General features: G+C 42.3%; 1 protein-coding gene across 3 annotated transcripts in view; it reads right to left on the bottom strand.

Annotated features, from left to right (window-relative positions):
• The window catches only part of PDSS2 (decaprenyl diphosphate synthase subunit 2), a 121,865-nt gene extending 114,498 nt beyond the window's left edge, over nt 1–7,367 (bottom strand). The window contains exon 1 of one of the 3 annotated variants that reach the window (XM_054195218.1): nt 6,890–7,367. In XM_054195218.1, the coding sequence (XP_054051193.1) occupies nt 6,890–7,116 (227 nt within the window). In that variant the 5' untranslated portion in view covers nt 7,117–7,367. The remainder of the gene's footprint in view (nt 1–6,889) is intronic. The other 2 variants (XM_054195217.1, XM_054195216.1) reach the window with 2 other exon arrangements.
• Between the last annotated feature and the right edge of the window lie 11,761 nt (nt 7,368–19,128).

Raw genomic sequence — 19,128 nt, 5'->3', positions numbered from 1 at the left:
AACTTTAAAAATTATCTGTATTTTAAAAAGATGCTTAGGCTACTGTGTGCCTAAAGTAAAATCAAGTTTGCTCTAGATGTAGTATACCATGTCCTTTCAAGACTGACTGGCCCTCAGATCTGTTCATTATACATTCTTTTTCAAGTGCTTGAAACCCAAGCTTAAGAAATCCCAAGGTCTTTCAACTAATCACAATGAGTTGCACGTGAAATTCTGCTAAAATCTTCAGACTCATATTCCCTATAAAACATACTAGAAATCATCAATGTCAGGACTGCATGTGAATTTTCATTGTAAATAATTCTATCAGAAAAACCCAAACAGCATCATCACCTACTGAATATACTTAATTTACTAAGACTTCATTTACTAAGACCACCCTACATGCTCAAATAATACATTCCTCAAAATGGAATGTATTCAATTCAATGCTGAATCCATGTTCTGGAGTCAACATGGATATTTAAATGAGAATCGTTGCTAAAATCGCAAAAAAAAATAATTATTCCATTATTGGGGAGGGACACTTTATCAGGGAGTATAGCTCTAGGATGAGGGGTAATGGTTTTAAACTGAAAGAGCGGAGATTTAGATTAGCTATTAGGAAGAAATTCTTAACTCCGAGGGTGATGAGACACTGGAACAGGTTGCCCAGGGAACCTGTAGATGTTTTGAAGTGGGAAAATTTTAGAGAAAGAACAAACAGCACACATTTATTCATCCCACTCCACCTTACTACAGCGTAAACAATGAGTGTGACCTACAAAAATGGACTGTCTCTTCCCCTTAACTGTACCAGACAGTATTAAGTAGTGGCTAACTGAAAACCACAGCCAAGGCCACAGGTACAAGGAAGAACATGGAAGGAATCATATACAGAAGGAAGTTTCAGTCCATATATGAACCTACAACAGTTTAATTTCCTCCGCGTCTTTTACCTGCCAAAGTTAACTTTTACACTCTTTGTGAGTTCATTTAGCCAAAATACGTAAGAAACTGATTTCTGGTGTCTAAGAACCGTTTACTTGGTGGTGAGTATAGTAACAGAAACCCCTAGGGAGCATCAACATGTATAATTATAGAATCATAGAATGGTTCGGGTTGGAAGGGACCATAAACATCACCTAGTTCCAACCCCCCTGCCATGGGCAGGGACACCTCCCACTAGACCAGGCTGCTCAGAGCCCCATCCAGCCTGGCCTTGAACACTTCCAGGGATGGGGCATCCACAGCCTCCCTGGGCAACCTGTTCCAGTGTCTCACCACCCTCACAGTAGAGAATTTTTTCCTAATATCTAATCTAAATCTACCCTCTTTCAGTTTAAAAATAAGACATACAACATGATGAAGGTTTTTGAAGTTACTACTCAAGACTATCAATCCAGACTGAAAAATATTCACAAAATCTAATTTAGCTAAGAGAGACCTGCCTTTCTTGAAAGAGAGAAGTTTCTTGATGGGGTGAGTCAAAGCCAGAATTTAACTCCAGTGCTTCACCTGCAGTTCTCCTTAGAGCACCTCTGTTTCCATCATCTATACAGAGTGCTTTGGTAAATAGTCTTCCCAAACAAAGGCAAATTTGTTATAATGACCAGTATTTCAGTAATTTTGCAAAAAGTATCTGACATATCAAGCAGGAAAAATATTTCTACATTTCAGACATCGCTACTAAGATTTTCTGCAGAGGTGCCTCGCATGCTAGCTCTGGTGGCCTGTGCTTCCAGGAAGTCCAACAGATCTCTGCAGTAAACGTAGGAAATGACACAACTGCTACCTCATTGCTAACCTCACAGGCATTCTGACCACAATTATAAAAATCACATCTCTCTACCAAAAAAATATTTTTTACAAAGTGTTTCAGCAGGCTGAAAAAATAATAAAATTTAGTGAATGCAAACATGTTTTAACTTCTGATCCAGCAACAGCAGGAGAGGGACTTTACGCCCCCAAGTTCCGTTACAGATTGAGCAATTCAGTAAAACTTTAAAGACTGTAGTAAGTTTCAGTTTTAGAAGCTGTAAATTGACCAGACACTGCTTGTCACTAACTACTGGCTCTTTTCAGAGAAAGTTATCTCATTAGCCACTGCCAAGTAAACAGACACTTTAATTTTTCTAGCCCAGAAAAAAAATTAACATTCAAAACAAGCTGCTAAGAAGCTACTCGCGCTCAAGCACAACATCTACAATTATAAGAGGGATAGTTTTGAGGTCACCGTTCTGTTAAGGCAAAATAAAAATTGGCTGTAACAATTCCAGTAACACCAGGTTGGAACAAATCCCTAGGCCTACACTGAAATCAGTCACCAACGTAGGAGGGCAAATGCATGCCACATCTGAAGTTAGAAGACACATGTTACTGAACTAAGCCATTTCAAGCTGACAGAGAAACAGGACTATTAGGAAACCAACGCTACCAGACATTTTAACCAAAAAGCTTATAATCTTGAAGCTACTCTGGATTGCATTTTATGTTCGGTGCTTAAAATGTCTAGAGATCTACACAGAGCAGGCTGCAACAGAACAAAACCTGGTCTATTGAGGCTTTTTATTTCTGTAATAATCCAGAAAAACTGCAGCTAAGTCTACTTAAGCATTTATCACCAACAAACAATTCTGACAGACTAAAATATAATCATTCCTCCCACGTGCTAATGACAGAATGGCTAGAGCTAAATGGTATCCCATAATAATTTTACGTGTATGAAATGTTCCATTTCATTTAGTGGTATTATAAAAGTGATGCATTGGCCATAACATTTACTGTTTACAATCTGCAGCAAGCTATACCCTTCTCAAGGGAGATTAAATAATCAAGAAAACGTTATTCACACTATGTATTTGAGAAAAGTAGATCACTGTGCCAATTACAGATTCTTTCCTATATTAAGAAGGATGTATGCTAGCCTAGAAAGCAGGGGAAAGAGAAGAGAGAAGACTGGAGATTTGTTTGCTTCCCAACTGAAAAGGAGGTCATACGTTCGTGTGTTGAAAAAATTTTCCTTTAGTCCAACAAAGCCTGAAGAGCAAAAAAAAATGTAAATGTTAGTTTTGAGTAGCTGCTGAAAACACTTAATTATAGGGAAAGAAAACTTAAAGCTCTGAAGAACCATACAGTGACTCACAGGAATACAAACAGAAAGATCCAGAAGCAGTCAGATTTCCAGATTATCCATTAGAGGTAAATATTTTAATGACAGCATTTGTTTAAAGTATTCTTTATTAATATTGCTTATGCACCATTTTCCACTCAAAGATCACAGTGATTGATACAGGCTGTAATGAATGAAGTGTAACACCTCCAGAAAACAGATGCTACATTATTCATTTTACAGATAAGTAAATGCAAGTATGAAAAATTAAGTGACTTGCCCCAGTCAGAGAGCCAAAAGCACAGCTGTGAATATAATCCAGATATCCCAGCTTCCAATGATCTGTTAACCACTAAACATTAGCCTTTCTAAAATGAAATGTGACCTTTCCCTCACATTTCACCCTCTTTCTAACAAGTCTGGCAAAGCTAGTACTGAGGATGTTCACTTAATGTGGCTGACTTTTAAGAAACCAAAAACTTAAAAAAAAAAAAAAAAAGAAAAAGATAAACTTGACTTTACCACAGGGATCACAGAACTCCAAATCCCTCACTGTAGGGCTCAGTTACCCGTCTCTGCCCTCACAAGAGCGGAGTCAGCAATAGCTCACAGATTTAAAGCTGCTGGCTGGGCACAGGCTTGGTAGGAGGCATCAGGGTCGCACATCATCCCAGAAGAACACCTGCTGCAGTCCTGATTCATGGCAGGCACTTACACCCAGGAGCTGCCACCGCCGCATCCAAACGAGAGGAAGAAATGGATGGGATCATCAGAGCAACGTATACTGCCCCAACAGCTGTTCCTCCACATGTCCTCGCTCACATAGACAGTTATCTCTAAGCTGCCTTCTTCAAGGCTCTCCGCGCAGGCTACACGTTGCAACAGCCTAGTGACCCAAAGCTCGGCAAAAGGTTAAAAATGCTTACCAGTACTCCTGTTACACTAAAGGTTTTCAATGTGGTGGCAATTATGTCTTATGCTGTCTCAGCTCAGAACCTATTCTGCGCAGATAAAGCAGAGGGGTTTCTGCCAATGCTTAAGTAACTCCTAATGGTCTAAGGAAGACTTCAAAGGCTAGCGAAGCATTTGGACAAGAGGGGAGGGTAGACCAAAAACACTGAGGACAAAATGCCACCAGTTAAAGAAGGTTAGAGAAAAAGTTAAAGAAAAAGAATCTCAGAGATGACAGCAAGCAATCATAATTTGATTGTCACCACTCATAACCTCAAAAATAAATGAGTAGAGACTTGAGAAACAGCACGTGCAATTAATCAATTTTACTGCACAGATTTTTCAGATGTTCCCACAAATAGAAAAATCTCCTTAAGTGCTGGAGTACTTAATAGATGCGTACAGTATTTATGCACTCACAGTCTGAAAGATTAGAGTTGCAGAACCTATCAATCACTTCAGTTTTTCAAAAAAATCACCAAAGAACATACTTTAGATACCCATGCTTTAAAATCTTTGCCTGAACAGGAAACTTATGTTATTTTATAAGTATGGGTAATGAGCCAGAGATTTAAAACACGTACCTAGTATTGAAAAATCAAGACCCGTTTCCAAACTGCTATGCTAAGTCAGAGCATAGATCTCAGACCCATAACGAAAATCAGTCACATTTACAGTCAAATATACAACAGTAAAATTTCAGAAAGAGATTATTAGGATAGCACAAGGTCAAAATTCACCTTATTGCAAAATCATACCATAAAACAAGGCGAGGTACAATTTGTGCATTGCTACAGGCGTACTAAAACTTGTCAGCAGGAAATTAACTCTTCTTATAATACAAAGGCCAAGGCCACTAGAAACGCATCTGCAACAAAGCCTTTGGAAATACCAGTGAAGCCAAATAAGAATATCCAAAATAAGGGTACACTGTTTCGGGTTTATGTGAGTAAATACTGACTTGTTTCCAGCAAGACACATCAGGTTAGTAGTGTAGTCCGAGATATACACAAATTAAAAAAATGAATGGATTCAATCCTGCTGACCCTGTGCATGATTATATTCCTTCTGGTGTTCCACAAGCCACAGGCTTGCACAGTCATGCCCGAAGCAGCCCACTTAAAGCAATAAAAGAAACCACCTCACCACACATTACAGCTCTACCACAAAACCTCCAACCACGCCCCAAAATACTGTATTTAAACTTAATTCACAAATAAAGCAGCAACCACCACACATTGAACAAACTATCTAAAGCTAACGTTGAAGTCCCGCTTCAGCACTGCGGGTCTCTGATACTTCTATGACTGCAATGGAAGTTAAAGAGCCAAATACATTGCACTTCAGTCCTCCTATTCCCTGTATTCCACTAGCTGACCTTAAAGTTGGATCCAAAGGCCAAAAAACATTTTCTTCTTGTCCCTCGTCTTAAAAAAGAAAATCAAAAATCTTGGCTAAGCTTACCATAATATCACAACCTGCATTTATAAACAATTCAACAAAATCCCCTCCACCGGCATTTTCCAAAGTCAGGCATTTTCCATTTTTATTAGCAAATTGATTTATTTCTTCCAGAAAAGTCTATTAAAGCCAATATCTAAATCCCCCTCCCTCAAAATTATGTTTCTTTAAAAAGCAATGTTTGTCCCCTTTTCTTCTGTTGTTCACTTAAGACAACCAGATTTAGAGACAGTCTGAAAAATAAATCTTTTTATATCATTACACCAGAATTGCAGAGTTGCCAAGGACCACTATGCAGCTACAATTTTTATTCTTTAAAAGAAAAGCAGAAAATTTGTTTTGAACAAATGCTACTTTTTGTTTTACACCTGTGCAAATATACTGCGGATATTAAACTTGGGTTCTATTAACATTGCTATATTTGTAGTTGTAGCAAACGCAGTTCAATCAAACAAAAACCATATGCACACACACCCACACACACCCCTCCCCCCCCAAAAAATTGCCCCAAAACCCCAAACCCACAACCCAATGCTCTTGGAAAATTGCACTATTTATTTATTTTGTTAAGCCTCTGGTATTTCATTGTTTAAAAAAAAACACTGCCAATCAGTTCTTGTTTTACAGTCAAAGAAAACACTGATCAACAATCCAAACTTCTGCTTATTGGCAGGAATGCAAGTCTTCCATCAGTTTGCCTTAAAAACGAAGGAGTGGCTAATCAGCTTAGCAACCCTGAAAATCTCAGCAACATACAAAAACTCACAGCTCCCAGCTGGATATTCCAAAACAGAAAATGTTTTCTAAAGCCCTTAGTAACAAAACACACACTTCACAGCAGTGCCATTCTGAGCTTTTGAGTTGATTAGTTCCCCCGTTTTTTCCACTGGTTTCCTCACAATATAATCCTCAATATTAAAAAATATGTAACTGTTAGCGAGATGGCCATTCTTCTTCTATTATCAAGGAATATTTTTTTTTGCACGTTGCATGGGGAAGGAAACTCATTCATCGCACGTGGCATTACGATGAAGTAACTTCCGAATGACGGCGGATAACTGAAGGAAAAACCTGTTGCGGCAAGGAAATGAAGATCCTGGAGCGGAGAGCTGACCGCCCACGCAAAACCTCACGGCTCACCGCAGGGTTTCCCTAGGGACACGCCAGTCCTGTTACCTCCACGGCCGCTCCCCGCCACCCCACCTGCCACGGCCGAGTCGCCCACCCGTCCGGCGCCGACCCAACTCCCCGCAACCAACGGAGCCCCAAAACTTCCCACAAGTTCTGACGAGCCTCCCGAGGGCTGACGGCCGTTCCCAGCGCGGAGGCCGGGGACGAGGCCCCAGCGCCCCCGGGAGCCCTCAGCCGAGCGGGCCGGGTGCTTACCGGGCGGTGTCGAGCAGCGGGTGCTTGGTGCCCACCAGCTTGCGGACCTGCATGGCGATGTTGCTGAGCTCGTCGCTCAGCAGGCACCGCAGGCTCATGAAGGACGTCGGGTACCCCACGATCTTCTCCGCCTCCGACACCACCTGGCTCCAGGGCGGACCGACCGACACCAGCCGCCGCAGGCTGCCGGCGCCGCGGCCCCCGCGCCGCAGCAGGGCACCCCACATCCCCCGTCCCCCCGGGCGCCGGCTTCCTCGTCCGTTACGAGGGGTCCCACTGACTAAAACGTCCGCAGACGAGTTCCCCTCTCCTCGCTCGCTGCTCCACACCCCACCGTCAGCGGCCGGCTCAGCCCCGGGCGGCGGGTCCGCACGGCAGCCGCCCTGCCTGCCCGCCTCCCCCCCGGCGGCGCGGCGGCGGCCGGAGCGGGCTCATTGTGCCCTGGGGGCAGCCATCTTGGGCGTCGCAAAACACGGCGGGCCGTAAAGCGAGGTCTCTTTCTTCCCCCTCCCACCTGCCTTCCTCGCTTGACGGCCGCGGCGGTCGGGCGCTGGGGTGGGGGAGGACTGTGCGTGAGAGAGGTGGGCTGCGGGGTGAGGGGTTCTGTTGGCTATTGGGCACATTCCCTTCTTTTTCTTCACCCTTAGCCTTTGCCCTGGGCAAAGGGCTGCCGCCTCTACCCTCCTACTCTGTGCCTGTCGCCTCCCGGAGCGGCGTGCGTGGGCCGGCCTCGCCAGCCCGGCCGTGGCAGAGGGCCCAGCTGCAGGAGGAGCGCTCCCCCGGCGGGGCCAGGGCTCTGGGCTGCCTGGGGGTCCCCCACGGAACTCGATATGGGCTGTCTGCTCACAATGGTGCATGCAGAGACCGATGGGGAAGAGAGTTCAAGTTCCCCCATAAAGCATTCAACACATAGTCTTTAGCTACACAGTCGTGGTTTATAATTGCGGTGTTCTCTGCGTGGTGTTCTTTTTTTGTCTTTTCCCATAGTTGTTTGGGACATGGCACCAGCAAACCTTATTTACTGCATTCTCTACTTTTCCTTGTAGGTTTGTCCTATGGTGACTCTGTGATGCAGCTGAGGGTTTATGAACAGCCTCCCTGTGAGCTGAAGTACTTTCTACCAAATGGTTAACATCAGAAGTGACAACCAGCTGAAGATGTCTGGGTCCTGCAATTCCACAGTGTGGTCTACTGTGTATCATGTAGTCTTTCATTTATTCTGAGCAGAGCTGTCACTAACCCCTCTTTGCAGCTACAAGCACCTAAAGCTTTTGTGAATTCAGATAATATATTTTCCATACCCTGTAGAAGAGGAAAATTCACTGGCCATCTTCAGAAATGGGATTTAAGTGACTTGCTCAAATCCACAAGTACTTCAGCAAAAATGTGATCTATTCTGTCTTTGCAACCAGTTACATCCATTCCTCCTGTAACTTCCAGGCTTTGTTGTAACAAATCAGGCAGAGTTCTGTTGAGAAAACAGTCCCATTGACTACATTCACCTGAAAAATGAGTGTGTTACGTTTCTTACCTTTACAAATGCAAGATACAACTCACTTTATTTTGTTTGCATTATTCCACATGATTAAAAAGAGTTACATTGAAGGATACTGTAAGAGAAGGTGCAAGCAGTAAACAAATCCAATGTGAAGGAAGACCAAGTGCAGTCCAGGAAAGCACAAATAACTCTTGAAGTTGCAAGGGGAGAGCTGCTAAAAAGGAATGCCCTTACCTGTTTCCAGTGACAATGACAAGGTGTTTATTGTTCTTACACCTGAGACAACTCAAAATGGGCACATAAAACATTAGGTGTAATGTTACTGACTGAAGGAAGGGGCTTTGACTGTGGAGTTGACAACAGCTGGACAATGGCAGCATCTCATCAGGGGCTTCTCCCAAACTGGAGAGGGAAAAACTAGAATGAAGGGAAGCTGCGAAAACTAGAAAGATGACAGGAGAGTTAAGGTTCTGCTGTCAAATCTTTACTTTCTGTGCTACCTGTCTCTGAGAGAATAAAGCTTTGCTTTGAAGGAGCTGCTACTGAGTCAGTTTAGTTAGCTAGTGTCACAGAACAAACTGTTGCTAAATAGGGAGTTTCAGCTTATAAACACAGTCTAAAAATGACAGAATGCAATGGCATGTTTCTGTGCAGAAAAACTAAATTAATGAACATTGCCGTAGGGATGCACTTAAGAGGAGCTACCAAGGCACCTTATTCTGTAATGGTGACAGGTTCCTTGATTCATTTCCTGAGCCATATCCATTCTTGCACTTAATGTGGTAAGTGTTCTGTGAAAAACCAACACGATTATGCAATTAAAGTCTGCTTAAAATAATACATATAAACTGAGGAGAATTAGGGTTCCATGGGCGGTAAACCTACCATCTCCTAATGTGTGAGACTTTAGCTTTTCAAAATCATTGTTCTTTGTGTTACAGTCTAAGGAACTGAACACCTCTGCCCCTTTTATGTAGAATTCTTCTATGTCTAAATGGTTTAGAAGTAGGGCAAGACCCTTGATATCCACAACGCTGCATGCTGCCACTAGAGTTTCCTCAGAATTCACCAGCAGTAGGTTGGTGTTCTTTAAATGCAGCAGTTGCTGGAGAAATAAAGCATACATTTTGTCAGTGAGTTTCACAGCTATTTTTGACCACAGAGACTCTTTGGAAGGATTATGCTGTAAAACCCAAGAACCCTCTGTCTTTCACTCTCAGCCTTCATCCCTTTCCCTTCTCTTAACAATGTAACGTTCTTACTTTGGTAGTTCATTTTTGACTCCTGCTCCAAGTTCATGGTTTCTTTCTCCCAGCCTCCTCACTTTTCCACTTGAGTCCTGCATGCCATCCTTAATGGCTACTGTTTTTTCATTCTTGTCCCAGCCTCCTCACCTTTTTCTTATTAAGTTCCAATCATCCTCTTGTCTGCACAGCCTGCATCCTGATCATGGACTCTTCTTTTCACACGTGTTTATGGGTGGGACTGTGGGGAGCAACAGCAGAACCCTCTCTCAGTTCTTGCGCTCACCTCCAGAAAGGCCTCTGTTGCTAGGAAAAGCCATTGCTGGAAAGTCTAGCCCATCCCCACTAAACCTACAGCAGATGTCCGTTACTGTTGGACTTTTCAGACAGTAGAATGTGGAAAGCCCATTCTGTATTTACGTTTTTTAATGGAAACCGTCTGAGACATCCCCCACCCATCAAATCCCTGGCAAATCCTTTGCCAAATTTCAGTTTTAGAGCATGAAGATAGGAGAGTTTCTCAGTCATGCAGTCCAACAGTATTTTTTAACATGAGCAAAATGTATTTTTTGCCAACCTCATTTTGCAAACTGACTGAACTATTTTAAAGATCAGCTTCAGGCTGACATACCAATCGCAGAAAAAAATCATTGCAAATTAGTTAATATTTGACAGTTACAGGCATCAAAAGCCAGAGTCTTATAATGGGTAGTGATGGACCAACTTACCCATAGGCATTGCTGCTTGCACTGCCTGTAATTTAGAGTTTCTCAGTTTTTCTCTCAAAAAAACCCCACATCAGAAGCAAAAGTATGATGTACTTACCATATTTTAGGTTGTGGACAAAACAGCTTTTTTTTTCTTCTTTTTTTCCTTCTTTTTCCCCTTCTTAGCTCATTTCCCCTCCGGATTCAAGAGAAAAACCCACACTATTTCAAGAGCTTCAGTGACTGTACAATAGATGTGTCTTATTTCTTTAGAGTCTTAAGTAGAGAAGAAAAATGAAGCTCTTTTTTTCTCTATCAGTTGTCTTTGTTAAGCCTCCCCAGGAGGAGAAAGAAGCCACTGCAGGAGGGCAGTATCAAAGTTGAAGAACAAAGATGAAAGGTGAAGACACACTTCTGTTTACAGCAGCATGCTCTGGACTAGTATACCAGAGAATACATCAAAGGCACCACTAATGGCAGCTCTGGATATCTTTTCTAAGTGAAATTTGGAGATATTTTCCCGACTACCATCTGAAGTAAAACAATTGCAAAGCTCTCTCATTTGATTGGGAACATTTGACCTTTCAAACTTTCATAGTTACTCTGGCCTTATCCAAAATAAATGATGTCCATAGGAGAATGAGACTAGCCATGTTAATATATTACACTAACTATATCCTGCCCATATAACCTGTTCTTCTAGATGTTGCTTAATTTTTTAATATGTTAAAGCTTAGGTGCACTCTAAGGCTGTTTACAAAACTGAAAGCTAACAGAAATATGTCTGTTGCTTCCAAAGCATCCAGGTAGTTCCCCCTGCCCTATACATATAGAGAATTGATTTACTCCATAACATCCTGGGGAAGTAGACAGTTATGATCATTTGTATTTGGGAAATCAGGAAATTTAACAGTGATGTCCAAGGCTTCACAAAACCCCTAAGGTGAACTGAGAAAAGAATCCACTTCTCTTGACCTCGTTGTCTGTGTCTTGTCTGCAAGGCTGCCTGTCTTCCTACTAGCTGACAGACTACCAAGAAGGACGAAGGCTTTATTGATCCTATAGTTAGACACTGAAAAAACAGCATCGTTTAGCATCAGTTAATTTCAGTAGGAGTCACATCCCTTGGACAGAATTTGGCACTAAAGGGTATTAATTTTGAAGCCTAAATATACCTATTGAGCTATCAATGTCAGAACATGATGTGTTGCTGGTTAGTGAATGATAATAAATGCATAATTATTTTTATTTTATTTAACAAATAAATAGATACGGCTGTGATATGTAGGGATCCTTTGTATGGGTAGGTGTATGTTACCCCTTTCACTCTGCACACAACATGCAGCGATATAGTAGCTCATCAGTGCACGGCACAGATGAGAAGCCAAAGCTCCCGGTAGCTCTCGGCAGCACTGCGCAGGCAGTGGGACGTGCCCCTCCTGCACCGCACGCTCGCAGAACACAGCTCCTTTCTCACTGGCTCGCCAGCTAGCACTGCAAAGAAAACAAAATCAATTGAAATCCCTCCATTTCAGCCAGCCGAGTAGGAACAGGAGCAGACGAGCGTGCAGCTGATAACGCCCCTCCTTCCTAGAGTCGCTGTATTTTCACCTCCCAACCCGATTTCACTTGTAAGACAGCCTCTTAGGCCGTCTCCTCTGATGGGCAGTGCTCCACTCAGGGGAATTTGGACAGAGATTCTCAAAACAGCAATGTTTTGGAGTTGAGTAATCTACAGAAGAAGGAGGAGGAAGATAAGCACAACATTAGTTTTGGTCATATGCAATCGAAGCTGACAAAGCATCCATCATCCTGTACAAAATTATCCTTTAAATATTCAGCTTTATCAGTTCCCCTATTCCTAATCCATCATTAACCACCCCATGAAGCCTCAGCTGATTAGCCCCACCTCTGCAGCCTGGCAACCTATTAACTATTTATTATTTGTATTTAATTGGACTCTGGTAGCAGTGAAAAACTCCAACCAGACACATTTCAAAACTGGAACAAAGGAGATGATGGTCCCTCGCTGAAGGAGTTCATGGTCTGGGCAAGAGTGAAATGCAGCAAAATGGAAATGACAGCCGTGCTGAACAAAGGCTTGCTCGCATGCCCTCTGTTAAACTACCCACCCCACAAATCTATAGATTTTCTATGGATTTTTTTCTCCAGCAAGTTCCATCTCAGCATCCCTTAAAATCACAGAAGATGATGTGATTTGGGAGGGTCCAGCAGAAAAAAAATGGGATTTTGTATGTTAGGTTAAAAATAGGTTGAAAAATTCTACCTAAATCATTCCACAATTACTGGGTAGTGACACAACCCAGGGATTAAAGTCATAGTGTAGGAAACTGGCAAACATATACGACATACATATTTTATATGGATTTAAATAAATAAACGGAAGCATTTCTGTTAAAATTCATATTTCTCAGGGACTAAATATATGTAATTTATGAAGTGTTATTTATATTTTGCTGCTTGCTATTCACATGCACAATCAAAACATAGATACAGTACGAACCGTTCTTTCTGCTAGTAATGCTGGGTTTGTGGGGAGAAGATCTGTACGCCTTTTTCTGTCTTTATTTTTTTGACTTTGTATTCCCCACCGAGGCCGGCTGTACATTTCCTCTGAAGTAAACTTTGCAGAAGTCACCGGTGCCTTTGTTACCTCCACCTGGGTTGCTGTACCTTTCTATTTATGAGTCCTCTTTGAAGCGTGCCTGAAGGATTCCAGTTCCTGAGCAAGCCACTGCCCCGCTCCCTGAGCAGTGCCGCACAGCACGAGCACTCCGCACCAGAGACTCGGCACTGGCTTGCTGTTTACTGATCGACTTTAAAGCCCAGAGCACTTGAAGAAATGGTTATTTTAGGGGCTCCTCTCACTCTGTGCCCGCTGGCTGCCTCGCTATCAGGTGGAGATTAATGTCTTTCCGGGAACTGTGTTTCAATATATGGAAGTCAACTGGGATGATAAAGAAAACGGTTTTAAAATTTGAGTTAGAAAACCCAAGTTAAGCAAAATCATTTGAATCCATCCTTGTAATTTTCTGTCTGAACAAAGTAATGTCTTTTAAACAGCACTGACTAAACGACTTCGGGGGAAATTAAAACAAGATAAACAAAGGTATTCATTATACTATACTATACTGTACTATCTATGCGTTTTCCCCCGGTCTAGGTAAACTCTTCTGTTCAATGTAGGTGTTTTTTGTTACAATTCCCTCTGCTTTTGAATCTGTTTTGATGTCAGTCTGTTGGAGACAAAGAGCGATGACCCTCAGGGTACAAGGGGCGATCCATTTATTTTTACCTAGCACTTGACTCGCATCTGTTCTCCTATTAATCCCTGCAATTAAAATGCCTGCCTGCCACTTCAGTACATGCTCTAAAATGATTAAAATTTGAACATTGTAGCAATCGCAGTTACTGCTGCTGTACAAGAGGAAGAACAATTGATCTAGGCCAACACATTTAAGCTCTAGAAGGGAAACCATAAGCTACTAATGCAAAATAAAATATTAGAGTATTGGGTCAGATGAAAGGAGCATCTAAGGTAGCGTACCCTGTCTCTGATAGGAGCCAGTATGAAATGCTTGAGGAAAGAGAATGAAAAATTGAGCAAGTATGGAGAAGTATGTCCTGCAGCATGTCCCCCCAACTTCTACCTGACCATACTTTAGAGACTTCTTGAGACCAATGCTTTATCAAGTCTGTCATGTTTAATAAACCAAAATGGATCTATGTTCCAGAATTTCCAAGTCTGGCTCTTCTGAGCTCTCCTTTGAAGCTATTTGGACTTTTGCTCCCCTGAACATCCTGTGGACATGTGTTCCACTGTTTTATTACGCATTATGTGGAAAAAAAAACACTTCACCATGTTTATTTTAAGGCCCCTAACTAACAGTTTGCATTCAGAGCCAATGAGGCATGTCCAAGCTAGTCTAAAAGAAGGCTTGAACAACATCTCCATCCCTTTCTGTTTTATTAATTCCCCCCATCTTCCTTTTTTTCTCTCTCATTCCCTCTCTCTTTTATCCTCGCATTATCTCTGGAGTGTGTTACAAGCTACACAGGCTTCTGATTTACAAATGCATGCCTATTATGTACCAAAATTCAAATGACCAAAAGCATGGCAGCCCGTCAGAGACACACTCTTCCACGATGGTGTCGCTTGTAAGTTTAGTCTTAAAATTTGGCACCTCGGTTCCTTTCTGAGCTCCCAAGTGACGGTGACCTGGATTTCGGAGGTGCTCAGCACCCAGCGCCTCCCGGGGGGAGCTGCAGGCACTCAGCGCGCACAAGAGAACACTTTTATGCAAAGCGTCTGCCTGGCTCTGGGCACTCAAGTATTAAATTGTTATTCTGGATTCAGCTTCACAGTGTAGTGACACAGGAAATCATCAGCCCCGGAGTGAAATTAAGAATGTTAGGACTGACAGTGCAACCCTCACTTATGGAGATTTAAGGTAAGCAGTCCTCTTGAATTAAATATTACTAAACGTGAATCTTCTTATTTTTTCAGGATCAGTGGCAAATGCTACAGAGTATAATCATCTTACAGACTTTGTGTAGTATAAATGTACAGATCGTGGCTATATGAGGAGGAACTCCTAGCTTGGACATCTGATTTTCAGCTTTGTATCTGTTTCCACAGTAAAACACACCAAAGCTTGAACTTACATGTTCACCTGCACAATCATCCAATAGATACGCTTTCCATCTGCCCTATAATTTTTCCTTCTTTCTCTGCTCATCTCTCACTCTTGGAATTTGCTCAGACCTATTCTCTAGCCAAATGTCTTTTTTTTTCTTTCTTTCTTTTTTTTTCTTTCTTTCTTTTTTTTTCTTCAGTGTACTCCTCTGCATTTCTTTTTGCTTTCTTGCCACCTTTCTATGTGTCAGCCTTGTTCCAGTTCTTCTCCCCAATGGCATTCAGAACTCCTGCTACTTTCATACACTCTCACCATTTTAAGCCGCTTTCCCACATGCTCCCTTTCACGGAACACCTTCCTTCCACTGATTTCCAAAGCACAGATGCTTGTTCGCTTTCCATGATGGCAACAACAGCTCTAAAAGAAACATATCATTTCCCCTCCTGCAATTCATGCACAAATGCCTGGCATGTGCTGCCTGGAGAAAGCCTTTCGACTTTGAATTTCCTTGCCTTTGTGGAATCTGTGAAAAAGTCTGATAAATTACAGCTTTGGCAGTTATTTCAAATAACTTTATTTGCAGCCAACTGAGGCAAAATCTGTCAATGGTGCCATCCCTGTGTTCTTTCAAAGGTCGTTGGTGTTTCATGAGGGAGCTCAAAGTCAAGCTGGTTCAAAGGGAGGCTCACGTTTCATTTTTTTTCCAAGAAGGTTAGATTACGTGTTCTAATGGTGACAGGACTGTCCTACAAGACATAAGAGCTGGGTTCTAGTTGAGGCCGTGAGACTCTTCAAGTACATGTGTTTTGTCACTTTATCTCTCTCCCGATGATTTCTCATCTGCAAAATAACTGTAATATTAACTGGTAGTTGTAATATCAGTTAACAACAGACAAGAAGACCCTAACTAATCATATGGGTGGCTAGGTTTTGAAGTTGGTCTTGGACCGGGTTTTGGTGTTGGCAGTTCAAGTAAAGTCAGTAAAGCTCAGTCTACAGCTCCTCACACCAAGACTTAAGAGGCATTAACTGTGACACCACCTACAATATGTGAGAGGCAATTTCTCACGTTGTCCCGGGGGGTGAGAGGAAGCAATAATATGGAGCCTTGGCTCTGCAAGCCAACTGAATTGCTGCCTGAACATGCAGGAATGATGGGGCACTTGGGGACCTCTAGTGATACTCAGAATAAACCACAGCATGGCAAGGGTCGGCGTGTATGTGGGCGGGAGTTCAATGCATGCTAATCGAGATATGCACCGAGTTCCTGACCCTCGACTCCCTGAAGTTACCCAAAGCTGAAGCCTTGTGGCAAGCCCTCTCCACACCAGCTGGGTAGGATGGAAGTTGTATGTGACCATCTCCCATCAGCACCCTCTGGTGATCTGAAAGGGAGTAGTGAGGACGTGTCAATTCTGCTTTAACTAGTAGTGTTGTGAAAAGAAATTGATAACCACACGTGACTTCAAGAGTCTCAGATGGAGATGGTAAATACATTGATCCTGTTTTAAGGCAAAAAATCCTATCTGTGTAGAGAAGGATTCTCACGACTGTCTTAAAGCAAAATCTATTTTTGGTTATGGCAGTAAGAGACATAGATTATTATCATTAATGTTACATGCATGATTTAATTAGGAAAAGCAACACAGTTCAGGAAAACAAAATCTTTCCAGATAATAGTTATACTAATTACCTAAAAGATCATAAATCAAAGCAAATTGAATAAATTACAGGAGAAATGGGCTGACAAGGATCTCATGAAGTTTAGCAAAGAAATGTGAAGTCCTGCTCCTGGAGAGGAATATTATTTGTAGGAATACAGTTGGAGGACCGACTAGAAAGCAGCTTTGCAGAGAAGGCCCTGGAGTCCCTGATGACCCTGATGGGGATGGTGGGGGGTGTGTAGAGATGATGCAGCCAGGCTCTTCTCCCTGAAAGGACAAGGGGCACATGGGCACAAATTGAAATACAGCAAATTCCATTTAAACGTAAGAAAAAGTTTTTTGACTATGAAGGTTGTCAAACACTAGAACAGGTAGCCTGGAGATGCTCTGAAGTCTCCATCCTTGGAAATATTCAAAACAAGACTGGACACAGCGCCAACCTGCTCTGCTTTGAGCAGGAAGGTTGGACTATACGATCTCTACGTATAGTCCAAGGGCTACAAAGATGATTAGGGGACTGGAACACCTCTCTTATAAGGAAAGGCTGATGGATTTGGGTCTCTTCAATCTGGAAAAAAGACAGCTGAGGGGGGACCTTATCAACACTTATAAATACTTAAAGGGTGGGTGTCAGGAGGATGGGGCCAGGCTCTTTTCAGTGGTGCCCAGTGACAGGACAAGAGGTAATGGGCACAAACTTGAGCATAGGAAGTTCCACCTAAACATGAGGAGGAACTTCTTTCCTTTGAGGGTGGCAGAGCACTGGCACAGGCTGCCCAGAGAGGTGGTGGAGTCTCCATCTCTGGAGACATTCCAAACCCGCCTGGACGCGTTCCTGTGCAACCTGCTCTGGGTGACCCTGCTCTGGCAGGGGGGTTGGACTAGATGATCTCCAGAGGTCCCTTCCGACCCTATGATTCTATGATTCTATGATCTCCAGAGGTCCCTTCCAATCTCAGCTGTTCTTTGATTTGTTGAATAAAGAACATTTTCCTACGCTGAAAATATGTGACACATCCTAGTCCTGAATATATTTCTGCTATGCATTCCAAAGATATGTTTGGGGTTTTTTTGACAGACTTTTTGCCACAGTGATGTGAATGCATTACTGCTGTATATTAGGATGTGTAAAATTCATGTAAATATAACTGAGAAGATCAAGAGATTGAATCACATGTCATGTAGGATTCTGGTGAGATGCTGGCAGGAAAGCAAGCATTGCAGTAGAAGAGTAATTGTCAAATAATGACATGTCAAAGCCCAACTTTACCCAAGTCTAAATCATTTAGTATATGTCACTGTAGATACTTTGACATGTTTCTTTGGGTCCAGGAAAGAAATGAATAACCCACTGTATCTTGTATATGCAATGCAGGGGGTAATTTGGACAAAATGATGTAATGTTTTTGAAAGCATGACAAGAAAATTAAGTATGAAGTAACTCCAGAATGACTTTTATGAATGAAAAGAACCTGTAATTGTTTTCCATCCCTTGACAGATGTTACTTAAACTGACATACTATATCATGCAACAAAGCTCACAGAGGGAATACAGGATTATGAGAAAATGTATAAACCGCTGTCTTTATTGTAAAAAATTCTTTTATTCTTTGCAGAAAGACAAATAGAGGAGGGATTCCTTTTAGGAAGAACTTGATGTAGATTATTTTCAGGAATGTATCAGCACAATTGATCTATTAAAAAAAGAATTAGGTTAAAAAGAAGGAGAACTTTCTGCTGTATCCCAATCCCACACAACCTCTCTGTTTCTCTCCTGTCATTGTAGCTTCTGGGAGACTTACCCATTTCTTAAAGTGAGAACAAGAAGACTCTCTTCTGCTACCTCTGCATGGACAAGTAAAAGAATGGGAAGGGGGGGGTGCAAATGGCTGTTGTTGAGAAACGACACGTGGAGAAATGAGTCTGGCTTGGCTGTAAATATTCTCAGTGCACCTCGGAGGGAGCTTTACAGCTGTGGGGCAGCTGCAGAAGTTTCCACCCCTTATCAGTTTTGCTCTGGCTTTGACAGTTCCCTGCTTTCAAGGTATGTGAGAAACAGGGGCATAGAGAGTAGGAGGGTCTCTCAGGTACCTCAGACCTTCTCCAAAGTAGCCTTTGGAGGTCAGCATTTTGGGTGTCAGCTGCAAGGAAACAAGAAGGCCACAGGAAAGACTTGGTATATGCTCTTACCAACCTGTATGACAGAGCAAGTAGACCACTGTTGTGAACCAAATAAAACATTTTAAGTTTCGCAAGTTTCATTCTGAGGTACAGTCCTTAACCGTCATGAAGTCTAGAGGCTGCAAATGCATAGTTTGTCACAGCCAAGTTCTAGTCTGGTATAATGTGTCTAAGTTTCTTGCTCATCCAGAGGTCCTTCGTTTTCCTCTACCTGATCTTTGGCATTGTATTCAATATGAGAACGTCACAGCAGAGTCACTGAATAACCATAGTGGATAGATAGGGTG

The sequence above is a fragment of the Rissa tridactyla genome, chromosome 3 (genome assembly GCF_028500815.1).
Source record: "Rissa tridactyla isolate bRisTri1 chromosome 3, bRisTri1.patW.cur.20221130, whole genome shotgun sequence".
Classification (NCBI taxonomy): Eukaryota; Metazoa; Chordata; class Aves; order Charadriiformes; family Laridae; genus Rissa; species Rissa tridactyla.
The sequence above is the reverse complement of the archived record's forward strand: the minus strand, read 5'-3'. Positions and strand labels throughout refer to the sequence as shown.